At 43.5% G+C, this 13,947-nt stretch overlaps 1 protein-coding gene across 1 annotated transcript in view; it reads right to left on the bottom strand.

Moving 5' to 3' along the window:
* Positions 1-10,106, bottom strand: part of LOC126457506 (uncharacterized) — a 49,683-nt gene extending 39,577 nt beyond the window's left edge. The window contains exon 1 of the mRNA XM_050093837.1: positions 9,854-10,106. Within this exon, the coding sequence (XP_049949794.1) occupies positions 9,854-10,017 (164 nt within the window). The 5' untranslated portion in view covers positions 10,018-10,106. The remainder of the gene's footprint in view (positions 1-9,853) is intronic.
* Positions 10,107-13,947: the final 3,841 nt, after the last annotated feature.

Genomic DNA, 13,947 nt, shown 5'->3' with positions numbered 1-13,947 from the left:
CACTATGGGACTTAACATCTTAGGTCACAGCCCCCTAGAACTTAGAACTACTTAAACCTAACTAACCTAAGGACATCACACAAGTCCATGCCCGAGGCAGGATTCGAACCTGCGACCGTAGCAGTCCCGCGGTTCCAGACTGATGCGCCTAGAACCGCATGGCCACCGAGGTCGGCTACACGGTAAGTACAGAGAAGGTGAAACAGTTCTGCTTATACGTTGACATCAATCATAAGATTCTTCTATCTCGCTCAAAGACAAGACGGCTTTCATTAATGCTCGCAGTGGAGAGAATTCATTAACATTTGCGTTCTATTAAGACAATTTTTTGACGCCGAAGACAGGCCACCTAAAATAATTTCAGATTTTTTCAGTAGTCCGATCAGTGAAATTTATTTCATGTTTCTGCAGTCAAACTTGGCTCTTGCGGCGTTGCCGTTCATTGCAAAGCTCCGCGCACCCTGTGGCGAATATCGTGTCGCACGCACGCCTCCTTGAAGTAACTGAATTGCACTTCTCAGCCGGAAAAAAAAAATTATGGAAAAGAAACAGCTGTACACCTTGTAACTACAAGTTGCACTAAAAATTGTTTTGCCAGTGGAAGAAATAGTAAAAAAAGTATTTATGTGTGTAAAATTTCACTCTATTACTGTAAGCTTGCATACACCACTGCCAAGCCTTACTCTAAGCTGTATAAAGCCTGAAAAGTCCGCACACGCACATCATTCATGACCGTAGCCAGTTTATGGTAATTATGAATTATCCTTCACAGAAAATTTACAAACGGATTGTTTCTTTTACGTAGAATTGCTCGCTCAGATGTTGCTATAATGTCTCACGTAACAAAAGGTTGACGTTTGCGAGTATGCAACACGTCACGCGGAATTCAGTATTGGAAAAGACACAAAAAACTCTAAATTTCACAAAAGGCATTAAATCTAACTCTCATCTACACTTTACCGAACTTCTCGAACATTTCGGTACCGAAACATCACAATATTAGTAATTTTCAACGGAGCTCGTATCAATAGGTCTGATCACTATGAAATCCAAGCCCCTGACTCTACTCATCTCGCAACACAAAATAAGTCTCTAGTTCCCCGAGAAAGGCGCGAATACACTAATTTATGATTGGCAGGGAAAAATCACAGCCAATCGTAAAACAGCATCAAACCCGATCAACTCCGCACATATACAGAACCAATCAAAATTTGTCATTGAATCAGAACAGTAAATTACATAAATAAATTTTGAAAACCTACAAATATAAAACCAATTCCCTCTTAACAAAACTACTTTACCGAAATCATAATCTCATTTCCCCAGTACCATAAACTGACGAAATAGTTTATAAGAAATTCCTCAGTGTGAATAACACACACGCCATTCTCGGACATTCCTCACGAGACCAATTACTTCAATGTACGAGGGCCGTTCAGAAAGTAACCTCCGGTTGATTTAAAAAAAACCACAAAGTTAAATAAAAATATTTTAATATATACATCTTACAACTACATCTTTGCACTATTTTTCTACATAGTCTCCATAGCGATTGAGGCACTTATCGTATCTCTTCACAAGCTTTGAAATTCCTTCTGCATAAAAATCACCCGCTTGTGCCTGGAGCCAGCCTGTGACCGCATCTTTGAGCTCTTCATCGTCATCAAACCGCTGTGACCCGAGCCATTTCTTCAAATGCATGAAGAGGTGATAATCACTTGGCGCCAGGTCTGGGCTGTAAGGTGGATGGTTGATAACGTCCCACTTGAAGGACTCAAGAAGGGCCGTTGTTCTGCGAGCAGAGTGAGGACGGGCGTTATCGTGCAAAAAAACGATACCGGAAGTCAGCATACAAGGCGTTTGTTCTGTATAGCCCGTCGTAACTTTTTTATTGTTTCACAGTACACGTCTTGATTAATGGTCGTACCACGTTCCATGAATTCAACCAGCAACACCCCTTTGGCATCCCAAAACACCGTTGCCATCAGTTTTCTGGCAGAAAAATCTTGCGAGGCTTTTCTTGGTTTGGTAGGCGAATTTGAATGTGCCCACATCTTTGATTGTTCTTTTGTCTCAGGGTTCACGTACTTAATCCAGGTTCCGTCACCGGTCACGATTCTGTTTAACAATGGTTCTCCTTCGTCCTCATAACGTGACAGAAAGTCTAATGCAGAGGCCATTCTTTGAGTTTTGTGGTGGTCGGTAAGAATTTTGGGCACCCATCGTGCACAGAACTTACGGTAACCCAATCTTGCTGTCACTGTTTCGTACAAGAGAGTCTTAGAAATCTGTGGAAAACCAGTAGACAACTCCGACATTGAGAAACGTCGATTTTCACGAACTTTTGCATCAACTGTCTGAACGAGTTCGTCAGTCACCAATGATGGTCTACCACTCCTCTCTTCATCATGAACGTTTTGCCCTCGTATAATACAAAAACTTTATAGAAAACATTATTTCACATTCACACCTGTCATAGCTAAGCAAAACAATAGTAGTAATTAACAAACAATCATAAAATTAAACAAACAGAACTGCAAATAAAAAGGACAGTATTTTAATTGCAGCTCAAACAGTGCCCGTCAGCTAGTGACCTCTACCAGATAGCATAGAAACTATGTATTCTCCAGCAATCTGACGCCACCTGTCCTGCACATGCCTCATATTGGACGCCTGTTCACAGATCTCCCATATCAGTAGGCACGATGTAAGGCGCTATGCTCACTCTGTTTGAAAAAATATAAAAAGCATAGAGAACAATAAAGTCTCGATAACTGAAAAAAGAAATATATTAATCGGCACGCAAAGATATCTGAATGAAAAGAAGACTGCCAGTGTTATTGGCACACTGTCCAAGATGAATTTGAACAAATAAAAGAATGAGACCAAGAAGAATTTGAACAAATCAGAGAATGAGACCCCCCATGAACCATGAACCTTGCCATTGGTGGAATGGCCTGCATGCCTCAGCGACACAGATAGCTGTATTGTATGTACAACCACAACAGAGGGGTATTGGTACTGTGAATGTTTAAAAGCAAGGGGAAACTACAACCGTAATTTTTCCCGAGGACATGCAGCTCTACTGTATAGTTAAATGATGTTGACGTACTCTTGCGTAAAATATACCGGATGTAAAATAGTCCCCCATTCGAATCACCAGGCGGGAACTACTCAGGAGGACGTTGTTATCAGGAGAAACAATACTGGCGTCCTATGGATCAGAATGTGCAATATTAGTTTTAATCGGACAGGTAGGTTAGAAAAGTTAAAAAGGGAAATGGATAGGTTGAATTTAGATGCAGAGGGAGTTAGTGAAGTTCGGTGGCAGTTCTGATCAGTAGAATAAAGGGTTATAAACACAAAGTCAAATAGGGGTAATGCAGCATTGGATTTAATAATGAGTAAGAAAATAGGAATGCATTGTCATAGCCAAGACAGACATGAAGCCCACGCCTACCATAGCACTACAAGTTTGTATGCCAACTTGCTCCACAGATGATGAAGAGGTTGAATAAATGTGTGATGAGATAAAAGGAATTATTCAGATAGTTAAAGGAAACGAAAATTTAATTATGATGGAGTGCTAGAATTCGATAGTCGGAAAAGAAAGGGAAGGAAGAGCAGTAGATGAATGTTGTCTGGGGGGAAAAGAAATAAAAGAGGAGGCTGTCTGGTAGAACTTTCTACAGAGCACAATTTAACCATCGCTAACAGTTTGTTTAAGAATAATGACTGAAGGTTGTACGATTGGAAGAGATCTGGAGATTCTGAAAGCTTTCAGATTGATTATATAATGGTTAGACAGATATATAGGTGTAGCAGGACAAGGGCGGTGTCACCCCACTCTGCATTGTTGCCAAATTTATTCAAGATGGCGGATCCAAAATGGCTGCGATATATGTGGCAACATTGCAATGACGTAATGGTGGGAAGTTCAAATTTTGGTCACAAATTAGGTCACTTGGGCTACCTCCACTAACCTAAGTAATCCAACCACCACCTCTTCCTAGGTATTGGTGGGGAAAGGACTCAGCTTGTGTTAGCAACTGGATAGGATTAATGTCCAATTAAATGTAGCTATTCCATCAGTATTAAACTCGGCAAATGGCTGTTCTGTTGTTAAGTGGACAACATCCAGCTCGCTACACTTAGATAGAATATAACCATCCTTCTTAAGCCAATCCAAATGGGAATAGAGCTTAATAAACACATTTTTCATGTATCCCTTGATATAGTAAACGTTATCGATTCCACTGATTTCGCCAGTACTCCAACACACGACCAGTTTTCACGGCCGTTTACTGTAAATGCCAATATTTTGTATTCCCCCTTCGTAGTCAGATTTCTCCATACCGAATGCTTAAATCCGAATGTAAACCTGGCCTGCACATCGGCAATAGCTTCTTCCTTTTCCAATTGCAGCTTATATTCTTCCTTTATGGCAGTTGCCCTCTCCATATACTCCAGTTTCCTTTTCTTTAGCCGGCCGAAGTGGCCGTGCGGTTAAAGGCGCTACAGTCTGGAACCGCGAGACCGCTACGGTCGCAGGTTCGAATCCTGCCTCGGGCATGGATGTTTGTGATGTCCTTAGGTTAGTTAGGTTTAACTAGTTCTAAGTTCTAGGGGACTAATGACCTCAGCAGTTGAGTCCCATAGTGCTCAGAGCCATTTGAACCTTTTCTTTACTTCGAGGTCCTCCATTTCCAGTTCTCGTTTCCGTACACTTAATACATTAACTGCGCTTAAAGGAGTAATTTCTTTAGTGAGGAATGGTTTATGTCTGTTTGATACATTGGTCCTTTTTCTTAAGACTTGGGGTATAACATTATTTATAGGAACCAGTCCCAATTCGGCGATATCTATATCGGACGGTATTGTGGAGAACAGGGTTCTAGACTGATAAAAATAAGTTTCTCCTGCTTTAACATAACAGTACTGTGCAATACTAATATCGTCTTTGTTGGAGTCTGTGTTAAGAACCTCTACGTAGTTTACAGATATATAATTAAAACTGTATGCAGACAGCTGACGGCCACGTCGGCACTTCGCGGGGGCCGCCGGTGCATCCCGAATCCTGGGAGCGTGTGCGGTGCGTGCTTCGCGATCGAAATATTTTTAACTGTGTAATTACGTGTGATGTGTGTTTCATGACGGTATTCCTTGCACGACTGGAATAATAAAAATGGCGATCGATTTAATTACTTTTTACAAGACCGGCATCTTTCCAAGCAGCAGGGAATGATGAGAAAGAGAAATCTAGCCCCCATAAACTGAATTTTTTATAAATAAACAACATACCCTTTAATTTCCATTCGTGAGGTCCTTCCTCTCCACCGCCGATCCGCCAACTTCCAGGTAGATGAAGGGAGGGGGAGAGGGGTGGGTGTGGTAGTGGGGGTGGGGTGGGGGGTCGATTTCCTGAAAAATTCTTTAAATAAATAAATAAACTGTATTCCATACACTGCCCTGAATCCCCTAAATTGTTTAAATAAACAATATTCCACACATTGTCGAAATTGTTTAAACAACAGTCCATACACTGCAATCGTTTTCCTGACAAATTCTTTATCTAAATAAATAAACTATACCCACAGGAAACGAAGAGGTAGACTGCTAAGTATTACTCATCATGTGCAACGGTAGTTGAAGATAAATGTAAATGAAAATCATCGATTAAAATTATAAACTGACACAATCCATGTCACTGTGAGAAATTGTAGGCGTTATCCACGGGGCATATGAACAATGAATATCTTTGAAATATCTTTATGTTTTTTCTTAATATTTACGTTGTCTGGTGACGGCGTTCACGAGCTAATCGTTGCAACGCCAAACATCTACTATGCCATAAGAAATGATATCACAGTCACAACTACATACTTTTTCTTAATGAGGTATCTAGATTATTTTTCATATTTCAGTGAAGCAAAGCTTAAAATGTGTTATCTCAGAATGTACGTACGCATTAAGTACTTTACGATAAATTTCTATAACAGGTTGTGCTTAGCACCAGTAATGTGATGACCACAAAATCTTTCGCGACGGGTAGTATTAAATATTCTCAGTGCACTTGACACGCTTGGCTACTTGGTGCAACATGAACCAGTCCATACAGAACGATATCACAACCAGCTGAGTGACAGATTTCTCACCGTGCGCGGTTTCCACCAGGCTGTCCAAATCAGAACTGTGTCGAACACTCTAAGACACTGAGTCTTATCGGCGCCGGAATAAACCATATCATCTGTGTTCAAACAAAATGACTATGGCTACAAGAAATCAAGTCAGCTCTCTCCAGAAAGCAGAAATGCAAACACGGTCAAACAAGGTAACAAGGTCAGTACTTGACATTCCTTTCGTTTTGTGGAACAACACCATGTTGGACGAGGCTTAAACTGACACGGGATTAAAAGCGTATTTCAGTTACCTAAGCCCATCGTAGAGACGTTGCGTCCTGTGAAGGACAATGATGGCATCAGAGTTGGCTCAAATGGCTCTGAGCACTGTGGGACTTAACTTCTGAGGTCATCAGTCGCCTAGAACTTAGAACTACTTAAACCTAACTAACCTAAGGACATCACACACACCCATACCCAAGGCAGGATTCGAACGTGCAACCGTTGCGGTCGCGCGGTTCCAGATTGTAGGGCCTAGAACCGCTTGGCCACTCCGGCCGGCAGGCATCAGAGTCCCAGGCGTTTATAATGTTCCGTGAGAATGTGGCAGTAGGAAAGTGTGACTGTCTATTCGAACCTTTTCCCATTGCTGTACCGAACATCAACGGCACATCAATTACAGAAATATAAAAGAAGTCTGCTGTTGCCGAATACAGCATTACAAACAAACACAACGTATTGTTTGAGCAGACATGGATTCTAACCGATGTTTCAGATTACTTGAATTCAATCATCAAAGAGGCTGTGAAAATGGGAACGTGTGTCAACTTCGACAGAGACACGGGTAAAGCACTCAGCAACGCGTGAAAGCGGACACTTCATACCGAGGGATTCTGTAGGAAAGTGCCCTGCATAGTACAGTGTGACGAAAACAAACCGAAATTAACATGTGAATTCAGTATAGTACTGTTTCTTTATATTTTGCGCCAAAAACTAAACAATCCTTACATTTATTTGCCCTGTTTTCACACATTAGGTATTAGTAACAGCAATGGTGAATAATTGTTGCCGCTTTGTATGCAAATTGAAATACGTTATAGGAGCAAAAGTTACATTTGTAAGATGTAATTATAGTTTATCATAATAGTAAGACGCGTTTTGTATGTTGAAAAATATCGAGGCACGGTGTGAACAACAGATAACCTGGCACGGCTTATTTAGGTAACTGCTTAGCCATATATGTAGGAGATAAATACTAGATACTGTCAGCTGTGTTGGTGTGTGCTGTCAGTTGTTTCAAGTAAAGATATTTCTAATTATTTTCACCTGCACATGAGATTTACATATTACAGTCTGAATTGTTACTTCCCAATTATACAGATCACTATCGTGCTTATTTTAAGGTAGTCGCAATTGGCAGGTCTGTTACTTACGACATGGAGGATCAGTGTGTGTGATTAATATTGTAATTCCCCAAGGATGAAAGATGATTTAGTATATGGTATCAAAATATGAAAACGGAAGAATTTCACCCCTAAAATATATCAATGCCTGATAAATTGCTAGTTTGCTGCAGGTCATAGATCCAAGATTCGATGTTTCACATTGACCTAGTAGGAAGTCATATCGCATTGCCTCCATAGCATAATTTATTAAAATAGGAACTCGGATATACCATCAAGTGCAGTATAAAACTTAAAAAGTAACTGTGGCTGTCCTTTCGTTCCTTCTTTTCCTGCAGCAAATAATTTGCAGTATACGACAAATATCACTTGTCACAAACAAGCGAAGTACCCTTGCATTTAACTCTTGAAAGCACTAAGCAAAGTTCCCCCTCGTATCGAATGCAAGTTATTAAAATGCCAATGAAACGCGTGCAGAAAATCTGCAGTACTTTGGAAGGGGATCGGTTTGTACTAGCGATGTAATAACATTTACAATTTTGAGACCACTTACGGGCAAACATTCGCGCTGTAGCATAGTCACTTAACTTTGGAGGCAATGTATGTTGGCAACAAAACTGTTCTGAATGCTCACTCCGTAGATATTACTATTTTGTGGTCGCAATGGGGGTTTCTTCATTATTTACACGTGTGTTATTCCGTTACTTCTTCGACGGTCAGTTGCTTTCCTGACGTACATAGTGTACCCAGGTCCAATAGGACTATGGCTTTGACAAATAAAAGCCTTGGATTATGTGCCAAAAATTATTGTAGTTTTTGAAATTAATCTCCTCTGAATTAATACACAGCTGAAATCGGTTTAAAAGTATTTTCAAACGGTCACTGTAGTCCTTTTCTGGAACTGCGTTTAGTGCTGCAGTACAGTTTTCTGGTGTGTCCTTAACTGCATCGTAACGGTGTCCTTTTATTGCCAACTTCAATTTGGGGAACAACCAGAAGTCGATTGTGGTCAAATGCGGGGTGTGATTCAGGACTGTGAATCGTTTGCTGGCCAAAACACCGCCCATTATCTTCGCATTGTGGACTGGGGCGACTAGGAACATGTCTCTCGGTATTTGGGTCGAATCTGACGAATTCTCGCCCGTGAATGACGGAGGATTACGAGATACTACTTTGAATTAAAGGTTTGCCCTTCTGGGAGAAACTCTTTGCGAATAATTCCTTTGGAATCGAAGAAAACTCTTAGCATTGTCCTCACACGACTCTTCTGCAAGCACACTTTCTTTGGTTTCGATTTCTTCGAGCTCAGTTATGCTGTACTCTGCCGCTTTCTAAGAGGCTCGGCGGCCGGTGTGGCCGAGCGGTTCTAGGCGCTTCAGTCTGGAACCGCGCGACTGCTACGGTCGCAGGTTCGAATCCTACCACGTGCATGGATGTGTGTGATGTCCTTAGGTTAGTTAGGTTTAAGTAGTTCTAATTTCTAGGGGACTGATGACCTCAAATGTTAAGTCCAATAATGCTCAGAGCCATTTGAACCATGTAAGAGGCTCGTATTGGAAACACTATGTCTCGTCGCCAGTTAGATCGTGAAATCAGTATCACTTTGGTCTGCCTGTAACGGATCTTTGCTGTATTGGATTACGCCATGTTTTTCATCGCCTGAAATTCGTGTGGCACACACCGATCACAGGCTTTCCTTCGGTCAAAATACTTTGCACAACAGTTTTCACTATTCCTGACAGCTCATTGCTGAATTGTGCAGAAACACATTTATCCGATGCAATGATTTCGGCGATCTTTTTGCACATTTTCGTCCGTACGACTTCTTCGTGGTTTTGATCCTCGTGAGGCGTCCTTATTGCCCTCCCTGCCGTCAAGAAATTGAACATACCACCTAAAAACATTTGAATGACTTAAACAATCACTACCCTACGCACTTTTCATAATATCAAACGTTTCATGAGCTGATTTGCCTAACATAACACAAAACGTGATGTTCTTCCCGTAACTGCCATCGTTCGACGAGTGTCAGATACCTACTGTTACTTACGTGATCAGGACACCTGGTTTGACCTTCTACACGGCTGTTGTCGAAACCTCAAGATCGAACGGCGCAACTCGCCATAAGATAGCGTTGCATTATGGAATTTCGCACGAGCAGTTCTAACGGAACTGTGACGCACCGTGTAGATAGTAGTGGATGTTATCGAAGGTTCAGATGTTCATAGAGAATTAATGCGACAAATACACAGAATACATTTAACACTACAATAATATAGCATTTAAGAACTGACTGAAAACAGAAATTATGTGTTCTCTATGAGTAATAACCTTATTCTGTTGTCCGTCAATTCGCTGCCAGCCTCATATGGGTCGCCCCATACGGGTCCGTCTATAGAGCCGTAGCGCTGGAGGGCCCTCGGCACAATGGGATAGCCGAGTACCGGATAGGCCGCTGCAGCCGCTAGAAGCAGTAGCTGAGGCGCCACCTGCATTTTCCCGACGCTGCTGGAAGGCGACTGCGTCCCTGCGCAGGTGGCGCGCCTGGGCTCCCGAAGGAAGCAGCTTGCGGCTCTCCGCAAAACCTACTTGTTTGCCGCCGCCTCATATTCTTCCGTTCCTCATCTTATCGCGCTCGCTAGCGGACACTGTATGGGTCGTTGCTGAATTGCCTAACAGGTGAAAAAGTCAAATGCATGAATTTTTCGGTCGTCTGTTTTTTTAAGCCGACTAACAACGTTCTTATGTTTCTCCTCAGACTAATTAATCTACATTTATATCTACACTTACTCTCTCGTGTCATCGTATGCTATTCAGTGAATGATATACAGGTTGTCCCAGAAGGAATGGTCAACATTCAGGCAAATAAACGAACGATGATCTGTGCAAAAAACTTCATACGGACATACGCCAAATCCCGAATGGTTTCAGAGATAGAATATATTTAATTTTCGTTTGTTTTTGAGCTAGGGACGTTCACATACACAAGGAGTTCCGAAATTCTCGTTACAAGCTTCTAGGACTTGTAAAATGGAGTGAGTACATAATATTTTGAATAGAAACCCGTGTCCCGAAACTTTTCGTTTGTGTTCTACGATGGCTTCACTTTAGACATGTAACGAGTTCACGTCTGCTGTGATAAAGAGAAAAATCTCAGAGTAGCTTATCCCTGTATGCAGTAGGATGACAGGATGACGTGTACTCCTTGTGGGGTCATATGCAAAGTTTAATTTACGAGACTCCTCTTGAGACAAAGGAAGATGTGATGCACGATGTCTGGTCGCTGTGGTAGCAACTGAAGAGACACCCAGTGCGACACAGAGCACGTACCACAACATGCTTCGTAGCTACAATGTGTACAATGTCTTTAACAGCGTAGGTGGTCGCTACATCGAAACGCTGTTGTCATGCATCAGTACTTTTCTGTACGTGCAATATGCTGGGTTCTTGCTGCGCGGAGTGGCCGCGCGGTTTGAGGCGCCATGTCACGGACTGAGTGGCCCCTCGCGCCGGAGGTTCGAGTCCTCCCTCGGGCAGGGGTGTGTGTGTTGTTCTTATCATAGGTTAGTTTAATTAGTGTGTACGTCTAGGGAACGATGACCTTAGCAGTTTGGCCCCTTAGGAATTTTCACACATTTGAACATTTGCTGGTTTCTTTTTTGGCTTGAAATAATGTAAACACGTAATGTTTAAATGTTAATACAACCAAACGAGCGTAAGTGAGCAATTGATTTTTAATTGTGCTTCCTTTCGAACTGTTATCTAATAACTTGTACTGTGTCGCGTCTAATTCAATTCCTCAAACAGAAGCGGGTGAGTTAAACATCCGAATTCAAAAAGTCGTAGAAGAGAAACGGTACGTTTCCGGACATGGGTTCATATTCAAAATATTATGTACTCACTCCCTTCTACAAGTTCTAGAAGCTTGTAACGGGAATTTCCGAACACCCTATATGTTTTATCCACCCAGCCCCTTTGATATTTTATTCTAGTCCAACTTACCCCATGTCTTTCAACCTCTTCGCTCGGGATGTCTTTCAGTCCATGGTGTGTTGCGAGTGAAGTAGTGAGAGGGACTGAGAGTGTATCAGAGAGAAGCCTCTGTTAATTAACATACACCTACACTGATGAAGAATGTTTACGGGTTCATCCGCTGCCGAAGAGTACCGTCGGCGCTTTCCGATACGACGAGTACTTGATAGTAGGGTGTCTACCAGAGTTTGCGTGAAGCAAGTATTCTTCCAGGTTCCCGTTTTTCTTCCGAACATTGGCTACAGTGCCATGCGACTTGAATTTTGTCACTTGTTAAATGACAATCGTCATTTTCTATCTTTAATTCTATTCACTGATGGTCACGTTAACACGGGATGGTATCAGCAGTACACGAAATAATCATAGGCGGTCACAGTAAAATCCATATGCTACAGTGGGAACCAATTTCCAAGTTCGTTTTTCGATCAGTGTTTGGTGCGGAATGATCGGTAATATGTTGATGGGTTCAGCCATTTTAGAAGAGCGAATCACGCGATAGAATTACTCGAATTTTTTGGAAAATTACGCTACTGGCCATTAAAATTGCTACACCAAGAAGTAATGCAAATGATAAACGGGTATTCATTGGACAAATACACTCCTGGAAATGGAAAAAAGAACACATTGACACCGGTGTGCCAGACCCACCATACTTGCTCCGGACACTGCGAGAGGGCTGTACAAGCAATGATCACACGCACGGCACAGCGGACACACCAGGAACCGCGGTGTTGGCCGTCGAATGGCGCTAGCTGCGCAGCATTTGTGCACCGCCGCCGTCAGTGTCAGCCAGTTTGCCGTGGCATACGGAGCTCCATCGCAGTCTTTAACACTGGTAGCATGCCGCGACAGTGTGGACGTGAACCGTATGTGCAGTTGACGGACTTTGAGCGAGGGCGTATAGTGGGCATGCGGGAGGCCGGGTGGACGTACCGCCGAATTGCTCAACACGTGGGGCGTGAGGTCTCCACAGTACATCGATGTTGTCGCCAGTGGTCGGCGGAAGGTGCACGTGCCCGTCGACCAGGGATCGGACCGCAGCGACGCACGGATGCACGCCAAGGCCGTAGGATCCTACGCAGTGCCGTAGGGGACCGCACCGCCACTTCCCAGCAAATTAGGGACACTGTTGCTCCTGGGGTATCGGCGAGGACCATTCGCAACCGTCTCCATGAAGCTGGGCTACGGTCCCGCACACCGTTAGGCCGTCTTCCGCTCACGCCCCAACATCGTGCAGCCCGCCTCCAGTGGTGTCGCGACAGGCGTGAATGGAGGGACGAATGGAGACGTGTCGTCTTCAGCGATGAGAGTCGCTTCTGCCTTGGTGCCAATGGTGGTCGTATGCGTGTTTGGCGCCGTGCAGGTGAGCGCCACAATCAGGACTGCATACGACCGAGGCACACAGGGCCAACACCCGGCATCATGGTGTGGGGAGCGATCTCCTACACTGGCCGTACACCACTGGTGATCGTCGAGGGGACACTGAATAGTGCGCGGTACAGCCAAACCGTCATCGAACCCATCGTTCTACAATTCCTAGACCGGCAAGGGAACTTGCTGTTCCAACAGGAAAATGCACGTCCGCATGTATCCCGTGCCACCCAACGTGCTCTAGAAGGTGTAAGTCAACTACCCTGGCCAGCAAGATCTCCGGATCTGTCCCCCATTGAGCATGTTTGGGACTGGATGAAGCGTCGTCTCACGCGGTCTACACGTCCAGCACGAACGCTGGTCCAACTGAGGCGCCAGGTGGAAATGGCATGGCAAGCCGTTCCACAGGACTACATCCAGCATCTCTACGATCGTCTCCATGGGAGAATAGCAGCCTGCATTGCTGCGAAAGGTGGATATACACTGTACTAGTGCCGACATTGTGCATGCTCTGTTGCCTGTGTCTATGTGCCTGTGGTTCTGTCAGTGTGATCATGTGATGTATCTGACCCCAGGAATGTGTCAATAAAGTTTCCCCTTCCTGGGACAATGAATTCACGGTGTTCTTATTTCAATTTCCAGGAGTGTATATTACACTAGACCTGACATGTGATTACATTTTCACACAATTTGGGTGCATAGATCCTGAGAAATCAGTACCCAGAACAACCACCTCTGGCCGGAATAACGGCCGTGATACGCCTGGGCATTGAGTCAAACAGAGCTTGGATGGCGTGTACAGGTACAGCTGCCCATGCAGCTTCAACACGATACCACAGTTAATCAAGAGTAGTGACTGGCGTATTGTGACGAGCCAGTTGCTCGGTCACCATTGACCACACATTTTCAGTTGGTGAGAGATATGGAGAATGTGCTGGCCAGGGCAGCAGTCGAACATTTGCTGTATCCAGAAAAGCCCGTACAGGACCTGCAATCTGTGCTCGTGCATTATCCTACTGAAA

Source organism: Schistocerca serialis, chromosome 1 (genome assembly GCF_023864345.2).
Source record: "Schistocerca serialis cubense isolate TAMUIC-IGC-003099 chromosome 1, iqSchSeri2.2, whole genome shotgun sequence".
Classification (NCBI taxonomy): Eukaryota; Metazoa; Arthropoda; class Insecta; order Orthoptera; family Acrididae; genus Schistocerca; species Schistocerca serialis.
Note: the sequence above shows the minus strand (reverse complement) of the source record. Positions and strands in the feature narration are given on the sequence as shown.